The sequence below is a fragment of the Lygodium microphyllum genome, chromosome 28 (genome assembly GCF_053477565.2).
Source record: "Lygodium microphyllum isolate KBCC chromosome 28, Lygodium_microphyllum_v1.1.10, whole genome shotgun sequence".
Taxonomy (NCBI): domain Eukaryota; kingdom Viridiplantae; phylum Streptophyta; class Polypodiopsida; order Schizaeales; family Lygodiaceae; genus Lygodium; species Lygodium microphyllum.
In genome coordinates, this window is record NC_141162.1 from 99,133,032 (window position 1) to 99,146,644 (window position 13,613).

Below are 13,613 nucleotides of genomic sequence, written 5' to 3' on the forward strand. Positions count from 1 at the left end.
CTTCACACCACTTTGTCGCATAATCAGTGCAAACTAGAATATATCTATTTTGCTTACTTTTGGTTAGAGGATTGACGAGCCTGATGATATCGATGCTCCATTTCTCGAAGGGCTTTAGGGGAAGGATTGGTTGTGTAAGGGCATGGAATTGGACTTAGTCAGCTTTCCCATCCATTGATATGTATCACAACACTTGCATAAATCGTAGGAATCTTTTTGTAGTATAGGCCACTAGAATCATGAGAGTAGTGGTTTTTTGGCCATTGCTTCTTCCAGGAAGTTTCCACTATATAGCTTGTCAAAGCAAGCTTTCAACACAATGTTGATCTCATCTCATGCGACACATCTCCATAGAACTTCATCTTTGCCCTTCTTGTACAATGCATTGTGTAGTAGGTTATAGAGGGCTAATTATAGCAAGAGCTACTTCTTCTCTCAATTGGAGAGTCTAGGATGATACTACTTTGTAGCCAAGAGTTTGGTAATATTTGCATACCATGGGGTTATAGTGTTCACTAGGAATAGAGAAACATTAGAAAAGTTTGGATTATATTGCACCTCTTTTTCACTTTGAGAGATCTGTCAAAGATGACCCACGAGTGCATGGAATTGCTATGGTTGAGCCATTATTGGAGGCACTGTCTATGACCACTATTGGGTTGGAGTACCATACAATGAGGCATCATAGACGCTCATGGGTAAGGATAGGCATCATAGACGCTCCTGGCAGTAAGAGAGGTAGAGCTCCTCTTCCTTGATTCATGGTCAATCTAGCCAATACATTGTATAATTCAGTATCATCCATAGTAGCTTACAAATTTGTTGGTCTTCTTAGCTTCACGAACTTCTGGATCTATGGTTGCAGATTTGCTAGTCTTCTTAGCTCCATAAGATTTTGGACCTTTGGTTGCATGTCTCTAAGGAATACTCACTTTTGAATTTTTAAATCTAGGTTACGATTGGACTATCTTTCCAATAGAGACTATTCATGAGACATAAGATTGAACACTTTGCCAAAAACTACTTAAATTCATAAATTTATCTCTCATTCACTCTTTGAAGCCTCACACTCGAAGTTGCAAAGAAAAGCTTGCTTCAGATCATCTAATGTGCCGAAAGTTCCTATTGCTCATCATTACGACCTTGAAAGTGACAATGAATATTCCTAACCCATGCTGTAGGATTCTAACATTATTGACCACATATGCTACCATAAATTTTACTTTATAAAAATCGAGGGTTTCATTGTACTCTTCTTTAAAGATTGATAATGGAATTACATTTGCAAGCTAGTCTCAATATTTTCAAGGCAAATCTAGCTAGGAAGGGACCTTGGTTTGGTTGTGCCATTGAGACTTCTATAAAGAGTACCACAAGGGCGTCAAAGGATTATTCTCTTGCTTGTTCTTTTTTAACTTTGGAGATGCTCTAATGCTTCTCTCTTAATATATTGACTCATTCATCAAAGTTGATTCTAGTCAGTTTTTTAGTGATCCAATAAAAATATAGCCTTCATGCCAATGCAAAGGGGAAGGCAATTGGTTCTAAAGTTGTCAAAACTCATCCACTCCAAAATAGTCATTGTTCTATCATTCTCTTAATACCAATTTTTGAGGGTTTCAATAGTATATGTTGTGAAGAAAATTCAATCCATCGACTTTTAGTGGGTTGCTAATTGAACATATAACAAATTATTAGTACATGAAACATTCCATGTATCCTATTGTGTGTCTACGAATAGATTCCAACTCTTTTCCATACAATATTCATAGTAAGAGTAGTTTAGTACAAAAGATTCATTCCCTAATGAAAAAAACACAATGCCATCTTGATGTAAGCTTTGAACGATGGCTTGTTTTCATTGCCAATAGAAGCAATATCATAATCCCTTTGATTACATCCAAATCCACCATGAACTCTTACATAGAAAGTGACTTCCCTACACATTAATATTATTACATTGAGAACAAGTGGAAATATTGATCATTTAAAGAAGTAATTGCATCCAACCATATTAGTACGAAAGCCTAAAAGCTATATATTATAATCTTCTTATTCTTTGGTTTTGTGTTATTCCGAGTGTTGAGATTACACATGACATATTATAAATACATGTATATACATACACATATGCATAGTACACAACTATGTATACATTCTCTAATTTTGTGTTGGTCCCTTATTATCTTGGTTACACATTATACATCACATATCACACGTATACATATACATATACATATACACAATAATACTACCACTATTGCTAAATTGAACCTTTCACATATAGATGTCTTAGTATACTAATATATACTAAATATCACACATGAGTTTAACCTTATCTTTGCCACTCAAAAGGTCGAAATTTTATTACTCATTTATAATAAAAATAAAAGAATATATAATCATTACAAAACCATGAAGTTATGAATGATTGAAAATTTCCATGGCATCATATAGCTGTGTGAACAACTATTAGATCGTTATATGTTTCTTTTTTATGCTCTTCCTATTATTACTAATAAAGATTTTGTGTAACTTATTTAGGGGTTTATCTTTATGGGCAAAACTACTATAGAAGAGGGAAGTGAACAAGGTTCCTCTCCTAAGGCAAGCATAATATTAGAGCATGTGCAAGCTATTGATGTTTTGAGGTGATGGGTTCTATTAGACTCAATTTGACATAGTTTTAAGAGAAATGGAACTTCATATCTCAAAATTAGGACAATAAGGATAGCCTAGCTTTTTCTCTTTTGTTTTGCTACACAAGCCAATGATGGCATAGTTCTTAGACTATGAAAGATGGCCATTGCCTGATTTAAGATACTTGTAAGAAAGAACTTAACAAGCTAGTGATGGCATAGTTCTTGGACCATGAAAGATGGCCATTGCTCCGTTTAAGATCCTTCTATGTAAGAAAGAAACTTACTCTCATATGATTGAACTTTGGCTTATCCAAAGAACTAGAATGACATTATATATGAATGTAATTGTTCTTTAGTTCTATAACCTTTTTGAATTGATATGTTCTTTAGTTTTACTTCCATATGGTATGAACTTTCGCTCATTTGCCATCAAATCAATGTAATTGTTTTTGTCCTTCAACCCTTGAGAGAGAGAGAGAGAGAGAGAGAGAGAGAGAGAGAGATGAAATGATTTATTAACATTAAAGACGGCCAAAATGACCTATGAGACCATGAGTTACAACCATTTGAAGTGTGATACAATTATGTTTTTCTTACATGCAATGCATTTTCGGCATTATTTTATTAAGGCGAGGGACATTGCCCATGACCCCAAAGTTAAGCATTTCACCCCGCAGGATAATGATGATGCCTCACGGAGCTTCTCAGATGTGGAGATTGATCTGAGCTGCCGCTCACCCATCCCACCCATCTGAGCTGCCGCTCGTTGATAGTGACACAATTGTCTTGAAAAGACATAGTAGACAAAAGCTACAAGCTAAAAGGAAATCCTAGCTAAAGATGCATATTACCCTAAGAAGGCCCTTGGTGGTCGCTTGCATAGCCTCAATCCCGCCCCATGTGGAGAAGGATCTTGCGGGGGCTTTGCCTCTAGCAAAGAATATTTTGCAAATTAACTCATTAAGGACGAGTCGTGAGCTCTGATCCAAAGATGGGAAGCAAAAAGCGTGTTATTGGGTTCATGCTTTGCTGTTAGCAGATCTGAAGAGAGCACTTATCTCTTTCTGATACTTGGATGAAACCATGTCACGACGCACTTTCATGGTGGGAGTGAGCATTCCATTATCAGTCTGTAAACGAAAAACAGAGAGAAAAGCAGTACATGTGAGAAAACCCAATTATAACATGTGGTGAATTCTAAGGTCCTACCAGTTGCATGAACATACAATCCACATTTGGGTCATTTTGCGTGATTCCCAAAATATGTTTTTGCTATGGTAAGCCAATGTTTGATATGCACTGACTATATAAATTGTTCTAATAATGTTGCACACAAACTAGCTAACAAGGGTCCTCTACACCTTGTTTCCTAGAATAATGTCTCCTTGTAAGCGAGAGAACTGTTGGCTTTAGCAATGATTGAGATGGATAAAGGTATATGTGTCAAGAAGACTCATACATGCGAGTTTGAAATGATTGCTTATGGATCGGTGCAAGTCAAACAAACAGCATCTTATTGGTTGTGAAGGTAAAAAAGAAAGAAGACCAGGCATGGCTATGGAGTGCTCACATGAATGTCCTACTTGTTTCCTCAGGGGACCAATGAGAGTCTCTGAAGAGCAGAATTGTTATTTGGAGAAATATATGGATGCCCTGCATAGAGTTTCACACATTATTTTCGGTCTAATTCCTCTTTGGGACACTCTCTTGGACTGGGTTCTCCAGGTTCCACACAATGCATGGCCATCAAATAGTTCGTTTATACAGCCAATAGACCAATGTCTTTCGAAGATTCAGATATGATTGCAGGTTTCTCTTGACTAGGAAAACAGCAAAGACTTTCAAGTGATCCTTATTTAGCTCAAAAGAGCGTCTAATGAACTGAAAGCCCTCATTTATCCTCACGTTACCAACAGAAAAATATAGAGCCCAAGTGGAGGTACATCCTCTGCACCCGAACTTTTGAGATATGATGCTCTATTTTTTATTTTGAAACCCAAAATTGGAAGCTGTTGGGCTCAGAGTTGATTCAAGAACTACACTATCACAGCAAAATGAAATACTCTGCTAGTTAGAAATTGATAAATAATGCTTTTGAGAAACTCGGAAAAGTTGTAAGATACCGTGAAACTTTCATCGAGTAAGATAAATGGGCCAATCATTGTTGGACAGTTTGAAGTGCTGCAGAAAAAGGTCACACCATTGACAGGTTCAGAACTACCTTATAAGACATCATCATTACATGTTTTATAACATATGAATAATTGTATAGAACTTGTACTTAAAGCACAGCTGGTAGACTACAATAAAATGACAGTAATATAACACACCTACTAAAAGTATGCATTATCTAGATTGTAATATACCACAGGTACTAGAAATATGCAATCCATCAAATCCATTTTGTAGAAAAGATGTTCTTGGGGGAATATTGTGCAATTGCAGGGCTCTAAAGGGGAAACAGTTACTAAGCTTCGGTCGATTTTGAACATACGTATGGACTAATACAAGTCTCTGATAGGCTTGATGAATTTCTTCCAGATGGGCTCTGACTTTGGATGCTGTATTATGGAGGAGGGGTGGAATATGTCTTATCACGTCTTCCACACAAAGAGTCATGGGTGGAATAGTTTGCCAAATTCTCTTTTTAAATATGAGTTTACTAGTCCTCTTGCTATATCCTATATCAAGAAGTATGGAGGACACAGCAGACCCCGGGGCAGATCCCAGCTGATTGGAAGCTGGCATTGCTAGGTTATTTTCTAAGGTGCATACTCCTAAGGATTTGAAGCATTGGTGTCCCATTTCTGTCATGGGACACCTTTTTCTAAGATTTTGGTAAAAGAGCTTTATAAAGTACTTCCATGGCTTATTCATTCAAGGCAACATGGTTTTACTGAAGGGCAGGAATATCCTGTATAATGTATTGAATATTCAGTTGGGAATTAATAATGCTAAGGAGACTGGTCTGGGGGGTGTGATTCGGTTGGATATGGAACTAGATATTGATATTGTTACTTGGTCTCTTTTCTGTGAATTGATGTTTCGTCTAGGCTTTGGCCCTTGAATGATGGATCTCATTGACATGATGAGCTGTGATGGGGTCGCACACATAATACTTAGTGGGGGAGTGTCTTAACAAAATAGCTCTCACTCAGTCACTTAGATGGGGATGCCCTCTTAGCCCTCATTGCCTTGGTAACTCCTTCAATGCTGTCTTTGTAGGATAGGCTTGCTGCAGGTGGTGAGTTCGGAAGGTTTGACTCTTACCAATGGAGCAAAATTACTTGATTAGTCTCTAGCCAATGATTCTTTCATGCCCTTAGGTAGAGAAGTCTCAGGTGGATAGAGCAATCATCAATGCCAACATGGAGATTGTTTGGATTTGCATCGGGTCTTAGGTGGATAGAGCAAAATTACTTGATTAGTCTCTAGCCAATGATTCTTTCATGTCCTTAGGTAGAGAAGTTTCAGGTGGATAGAGCAATAATCAATGCCAACATGGAGATTGTTTGGATTCGCCTTGGGTCTCTACGTTAATGCCCAAAAATCCATTCTTTTTAGTTGAATGGAGAGACTTGAAAGCTTTGGGCTGGCAGAGCATTGTGATTTCTTATGGAGTGATTACTAGAAACTTGGGGTATACCATTAGTCTAAATGTGGGTCCCAAAACTCAATTGGATCGAAATAGATTCATATGTTGGAAATCACAAGTTGGCCTTTGCATGTTTTACCTGAAGTAGGACACGTGATGATGATCGTATGCTTTCCTACTTCTTGCCTTTGCCCCCTTGGACAAAGAAGTCTTTGAACGAGTTGGTACAACCGATTCAATTCATGTTATAAAAGAAACAAGGAAACCATCCAAGTTAGGTTTGGGTCCCTTTCAAGCATGTCACTATGCCTAAGCACATGAGTGGGCAGCTTTATTGATCCGGAGTGTCATACGACAACTTTAAAGATGGATGTATTGTACGATTTATGCTGGAGAAGCACCCTTGGGTAGATAGTGTATTGAAGAAGTTAGTGTTTCTCATAGCAATACTCAAAATCAGATGTCTTGGTGGCATATTCTCAATTTGACAAAGGCCATTTGAAACTCTGCAATATTATTTGGTCTCTCACGTAATTAACTAGACACTAGATTTTGCTTTTCACTTCTTAGCATCCTCAATAGTCAAGACATGATGTGAACTCTCCCCACGCTGAGGTTTTGGTCTCTTTCAGATTACTTCATTGGCAAAAAAAGACTTCTTGCATAATCAATTCATGTTGGATTTAGGGCTGTAGGAATGCATGGAAACAGCTTGGAGAAAGAGAAGCTTGAGAACATGCAACACCAAGTGTACTAATAAGTATCAAAGTAGAAGATTTGCAAGATTGAGTTCACCCTAGAGAGAACAAGCATATATATAACACTTGGGGAAAAACCTCCTATTGAGGGGAAAAAGTGGCTCGATAGTTCCAAGTATGTTGAGAGATATCACTACTAAAATATTGTAACAAATCCCGCTGCTACTAATGGGGTGAATGAGAGATGGCATTCTTGTATAGGGAAGTGTCAAGCCAGGAGGATTATGATTAATCCACAAATGGAAGTAGGCCCAAAGCTTTAAAAAAAGCATTGAATTTCTCACAAGGCAAAGCCTTCGTGAAAAGAATACTAGCACATAGGCCAAGCCGATCTCTTGTAGAGAGTCTTTCCTATGATAATGCACCTCAATGTGCTTACTATGAGCATGGAACACTAGACTCAATGAGTACCCCCCAGTCAAACACCTTGTGTGTCATCCTCTCTGAGGAGCAACTCTTAGCTATTCGAGCTAAGGAGCTGGAGCTAAAGGAAAAAACAATTTATGGTTAGGTAGTAGGACATTCCCTAGCCAGGGCCCAACTTCAGGACTGGCTTCACTCCACGCTGCGCATCAGCACAGCACAGATCGTGGAGGCGGTCCTAATGGGCCAAGGGACCTTCATGGTCCGGATCAGTTCGGCAGACGTAGCTCGCGAGTTACTTGCTAGTTCACCATATGCGTCCATGAGGGGGTCATATACATGGTCCCTTGGTACAATGGCTTTACTATGGAGGCATTTGCACTCAAAAAAGGGTTTCTTCGGTACCCAGTCACTCTTCTTTTCCCCAGCTTGGTGATAGAGTATTGCCAGTTGGTGGAAGACTTTAGATGGCTCTTTGGCATTGTCCTTCCCGCGTCTTTCGCGGATGCAACGACAACAGTAGGAGTCCCAAAGGTACGGGTGGCAGTGAAAGAGGTCAAGAATATCCCACAACTCCTAGAGATTGAGGCAGGCAGGCACTCCTTTAGGCAGCAGATCATTGTGACTGGGCAACCAAGGCAGTGCCTGCACTGCCACGACTTTGGGCATCAAACAGCAGTTTGTATGCGTTTCGGAGCTAAGGCGGCTCCGCCGATAGGCCCGCAGGTGGACGCTGACGGCTTCACACGGGTCCAGAGACAACAGAGAGGGAGACGGCAGGGGGGGTGTAGTTAGCTCCTCAGATCCAGCCTCAACAGCAGGGAGCAGGTGGGCGAGTGACGCCCCCTCAGCAGAGCACTGCATAGCCCCCCCTGCCCGTCCCACCAGGCATGACCACATCCATCATCCGTGCCACAGACTACCTCACCTGAGATCCCCCCGCCTCCCTGGTCCACAGCCCCCCCTTTAATATCTGAAATTGTAAAATTCTTTTTTATCTCTAGCACATACAATGCATCTGAAATTGTAAAATTCTTGCTATTTGAAATAGTCAACATAATTTTATCAGCTCCTTTAATAGGATAAGAGGAGTTATTAGTGTATGTGATAGTACTATCCTTAGGACCATACTTAAGAGAAGTGAATGCATTATGTTGTGAAGTAATGTGCCTAGTGGTTAAAGTACCACACATTTAAATCTATAATACTCTTTCTAATATCAAGAAACACATACTGGGTTCTCGATGTGTTTGTGAGAAATTTTCTTAGAATCAGCTATGGAGGAGAGAGAAACGAGACAGTGAATAGTGAGGGAGCGAAAGCAAGAGAGTAAGAGTATACTTGCTGAAAGTGAAAAGATAGAGTGAAGGTACAGCCTAAGTTTGGTCAAGGGTTGACCTAACCAGCCCTCTATCAATTGACTACAGTTAATCTAACTCACTCTAGGTACACACACACACACACACACACACACACACACACACACACAAAAGCGACACTAAAGTGTCCACACCACAAATTACATGGGCACTGCCCACAATTGAAAAGTTCTAACACCCCCCCTATAGTCCAATGTGATGAAGTTAAGGATGATCAATCACCAAAGGGTAATAAGTTTAAGGACTTTGAGAAAGCCTAAAACTTCTTGCATAGTAGTGCCTTGGTCAAAATGTGTGCAACATTTTTATGTGTGGGTATATACATCAAGGTAATCTCTCTTGCATAGCATCTCTCCCTGATATAATGGTAATGCATCTCAATGTGTTTCGTGCGAGTATGAAACACAAGATTTCGTGCCATTGTAATAGCACTCAGACTGTCAGAAAGAATGGGTGGACCCTCCAATGGTAAATGTAGATCACTCAACAATTTGCACAACCATACATATTCCACTGTTGTCGTGAAGGCTACCCTGTACTCAGCCTCACAAGACGAGGTAGCCATTGTAGGTTGTTTCTTGCTTAGCCATGAAATGCATGAATGGCCCAGAAAGAAATAGTGTCCACTATTAGACTGCTTAGTGTCTACATCACTAGCCCAATCTGAATCATTGTAAGCCTGTAAGTGCAAGTCTTCCCACTTGGAAAATAATAATGTATGTGACTAAGTACCTTGCAAATATATAAAGATCCACTTGACAACTTACCAATGTACGGTTTGTGGACTATGCATATATTTTCTCACTTTAGATATTACACACTAAATGTCAAGGCGTGTGTTGGGAAGGTAAATAAGATAGCCAACAACCTGGCTGTTAATTGCAATATTATGCATCTCTTCACCATCATGCATAGAGAGCTTTAACCCTGGCTTCATAGGAGTGCACATAGGTTTACAATCTAGCATATTAAACCTATGTAATAGCTTATCCACATACTGTGACTCTAATATAATGATACCATGTTGATTTTGGGCGAGTTGAATCCCTAAATAATAGTATAGGCAGCCCATATTTGACATAGCAAATGCATGTTTTAATTCAACTTTAAAATCTGCAAATTCTCTCTTTGTAGGTCTACAAAGCAGCATGACAACTACATAAAGAATGATAATCAACAAGTCCCCCCTTTCATTTTTATGTATAGAGTTGGAGCAGTTGGACTATTTTTAAACCCTTTGTTAGCCAAATAAGTATTAATTTTAGAGTAGCATGCACGAGAAGCCTGTTAAAGAACTTTATGTAGCTTGCATACCATTTGCTCTTTCCCCTTAATTACAAACCCTGGAGGTTGTGACACATAAAACATTTGCATGAAAATCCCCATTCAAGAATGCCTTCTTTATGTCCAATTGATGTTATTTCCAGCCATAATTTGCAACCATAGCAATTAACATCTCACTGTACTCATACGGGCTGTAGGAGCAAAAGTTTCCTCATAATCTATGCCCTTCTTTTGCGCATAGCCTTTTGCTACCAACAATGCTTTGTACTTGTCAATTGTACCATCACCCTTATGTTTGAGTTAAGAAACCCATTTTGTGCCAATGCCATTTATGGTAGTACTAGAGTCTGCTCGAGGGACTAAACTAGATGCCAGATTTGTTACAAGAATTATGATTACAAGATAATCCTACATAGGGGCACAAGGTACAATGATAACTTAACAAGATACGGAAAATCCTAGAACCCGGGACCGTAGGTATAGACAACGACTCAATAGGATATGAAGGATCCCACAACTCGGGACCATAGGTATGGATATAAGATATCAGAATTACAAGATCTCCTTCAACAGGGATGAACAAAATACAAGACAAGATCTCATATTATGAGATTACAAGGTGACAAGACAACAGGAGTACAATGGAAGACAAGACAAGACTAGATACCATGACTAGACAAGAACTAGAATTGGAACTTGAAGTTACTTGGAAGTCTGGATTCCTTGAGCTCCCACTGGCATTGGCAAGACTGAGGAGCTTTATGGTGAGTCCCTTCTTTTATAGGTGTTGGAGGGCGGCTAAAGATCTTCTAGAATGTTCCATGATGACATCATCGATGATGCAAGCGATGATATGGCATATCTTCTAGAAGGTTCTAAGATGACACGGCAAGGGCAGCTTCGCATGGTTGGCTCGAGGATGTCCTCTTAAGGGTGCATTCGCATGGGTTATGGATTCATATGGCATGAGCAAGAATTAATCCATACTCTTGATCATGGCATGTCTGTCATATCACCCCCTCCTCTAGCGACAAGTTCCATGAGGAGCGGCTTGGTGGTTTGGTCCAAGTTTTGTTTGATTCCTCTTGTGAAATTCTTTATCTTTGAGAGGTGCTCTTTGGAGATATTTTGCAAGTTCCCAAGTTCGATCATTGATGTCATATCCTTTCCAGTGAATAAGGTATTCCAATCGATCTCCGAAGATCCTTAAGTCTACGACCTTAAATTCTTCATGATCTTCAATCTGGACATGTAGTCGGGGATTAGATCTCTCCCCCCTCAGTGGTGACCTATGGTATGGCTTGAGCAAGGAAACATGTAAGACTGGGTGGATCTTCATGGTGCTTGGGAGTTGGAGTCGGTAAGCAACTGGGTTGATCTAGGCTACGATAGTGAAGGGCCCAAATCTTTGGTGGTCTAGCTTGGTGGAGGGCCTTATTTGGAGGTTATGCTTGAGTAACCATGCTTTATCACCGACTTTGTATGCTGGATGATGGAAACGATGTTGGTCCGCATAGTGCTTGTATTGATTCTGAGCCTTTTGGATTTGTTTTTTGAGTTCTTGGTGTATATCTGCTAGGTGTTGAGCTTTGTCATGGATGGTAGGGTTTTTTACTTGATTGGAGAGATGTACATCCATCCTTGGATGCTAGCCATAGTTTGCAAAGAAAGGAGTTTGCTTGGTAGATGCATGGATACTATTATTATAAGCAAACTCTGCAAAGAGCAAGAGCTCAAACCAATCATTCTAATGATAGTTGATGGTGCATCCGAGATATTATTCCAAGACTTGATTTACCCGTTCCGTTTGACCATCAGTTTGTGGATAACTTAACTTAGACTCCAAGGAGGTTCCAAAGACTCTTCCAAAACCTAGATACGAATTAGGGACCCCAATCGTTGATGATGTTATCTGAGAGTCCATGTAATCTGAAAATGTATTTGAGAAAGAGACTAGCGGTAGCTATACCTATGATGATCTTGGTAGTAGGGATGAAATGTGCCATTTTTGTGAACCTATCTACTACAACAAGATTAAAGTCATATTTGTCTAATTTGGGAAGATCTGTTATGAAATCCACAGACAGAGAAGACCAGGGTCATGCTAGAATGGGCAAGGGTTGCAGGAGGCCATGTGGTTTGTGATGAGGTACCTTGGACTTGTTGCAAGTATCACATGATTTTATATATTCCTTAACTTCTTTCCACATCTGGAGCCACCAAAAATCTCTTGAAATAAGCTCTAAGGTCTTATTAACTCCAAAGTATCCTGCTGAGTACTTGGAGTCTCGGCTTTCCTGGAGGGATGCAGAGTAGATCCTTATAATATAACAATCCATTAGTTTCTTGAAAACTCACAAACTTCATTTCCTTTTCCCTCTTGATTTTTTTCTCTTGGCATTGTTGGCCAAATTATCATGTAGCAGGGCTTCATGGATTAATTGGATTAAGGTAGGGCCGTCGTCTCGGTGACAGCTAGAGATGGCTACTAGCTGGAGGTGCTCTGGCTCGAGGAGCATTGCTCGTTGTTAATTAAAAGCTTCTTCTCCCTTCTTAGGCACCAACTAAGATCTTCTTGATAAAGCATCTGATTGGTATTCTGGCGTCCTGGGCGATAGGTGATGATAATGTCAAACCTAGATAAGAAGTTACTCCAACGGGATTGTATTCGATTGAGGATGTGGGTTGCCATAAAGTATTGTAGATTTTTGTGATCTGTATAGACAATAACTTTATGGGCTGTACCCTCTAGATGATAACGCCAAGTATCAAAGGTATCTACAATGGCAAGGAGTTCTTTGTCATGGATCTTATAGTTTATCTTTGGAGGGGAGAACTTCCTTGAGTGGAATGCCACTCGATGCATATGACTATCATCTCCATGTTGGGACAAGATGGCTTCTAAGGCATAGCTTGATACATTAATCTCCAAGAAAAATGGCTTGGTAGGATTTGGATGGACTAGGATTGAGGCAGTGGTAAAAGTGGTCTTCAAGGTCTCGAAGGCCTTCTCAGCTTTTGGGGTCTATGAGAACTTTGAGTTTCCTGTGAGTCTTGTGAGTGGTGTGACTATCTTTGAGTAATCCTTAATAAATATCCTATAGAAGTTGGCAAAGCCAAGGAAACATTGGACATCGCGGACATATGTGGATGTCTGCCAGATAATAATAGTCTTGATCTTCTTGGGGTCCATAAAGATTCCTCTCTGGGAGACATTGTACCCCAAGAATTCCACTTCTATCTGATGGAAAAACACTACTCAAAATTTACATATAGTCCTTTTTCTTTAAGCTTTTTCAAAACTAATTTTACATGGTGCTCGTGCTCCTTTGGATCTTTTTAGAATATCAAGATATCATCCAAGTCCTGGATGCTCTCGAAAGTTATTATTCATCATATGCTGAAACATTGTAGGAGTAATTTTTAGACTGAATGGCATAACAACATACTCGAAGTGACCATACCTTGCACGGAAGGCTGTCTTTCATTTGTCTCCTTCTTTGATCCGTACAAGATTGTAAGCCCCTCATAGATAAATCTTTGTGAAGATCTTGGCTTTTCCAAGGCATTCCAAGAGCTCTGGTATCAATGG

At 39.7% G+C, this 13,613-nt stretch overlaps 1 protein-coding gene across 3 annotated transcripts in view; it reads right to left on the minus strand.

Moving 5' to 3' along the window:
- Nucleotides 1-3,149: 3,149 nt before the first annotated feature.
- Nucleotides 3,150-13,613, minus strand: part of LOC148011792 (putative acyl-activating enzyme 16, chloroplastic) — a 253,538-nt gene continuing 243,074 nt past the window's right edge. For 2 of the 3 annotated variants that reach the window (XM_087670449.1, XM_087670448.1), the window contains 2 exons: nucleotides 4,766-4,823; nucleotides 3,150-3,772 (listed from right to left, as the gene is read on the minus strand). In XM_087670449.1, the coding sequence (XP_087526575.1) occupies nucleotides 4,776-4,823 (48 nt within the window). In that variant the 3' untranslated portion in view covers nucleotides 3,150-3,772; nucleotides 4,766-4,775. The remainder of the gene's footprint in view (nucleotides 3,773-4,765; nucleotides 4,824-13,613) is intronic. The other variant, XM_087670447.1, reaches the window with a different exon arrangement.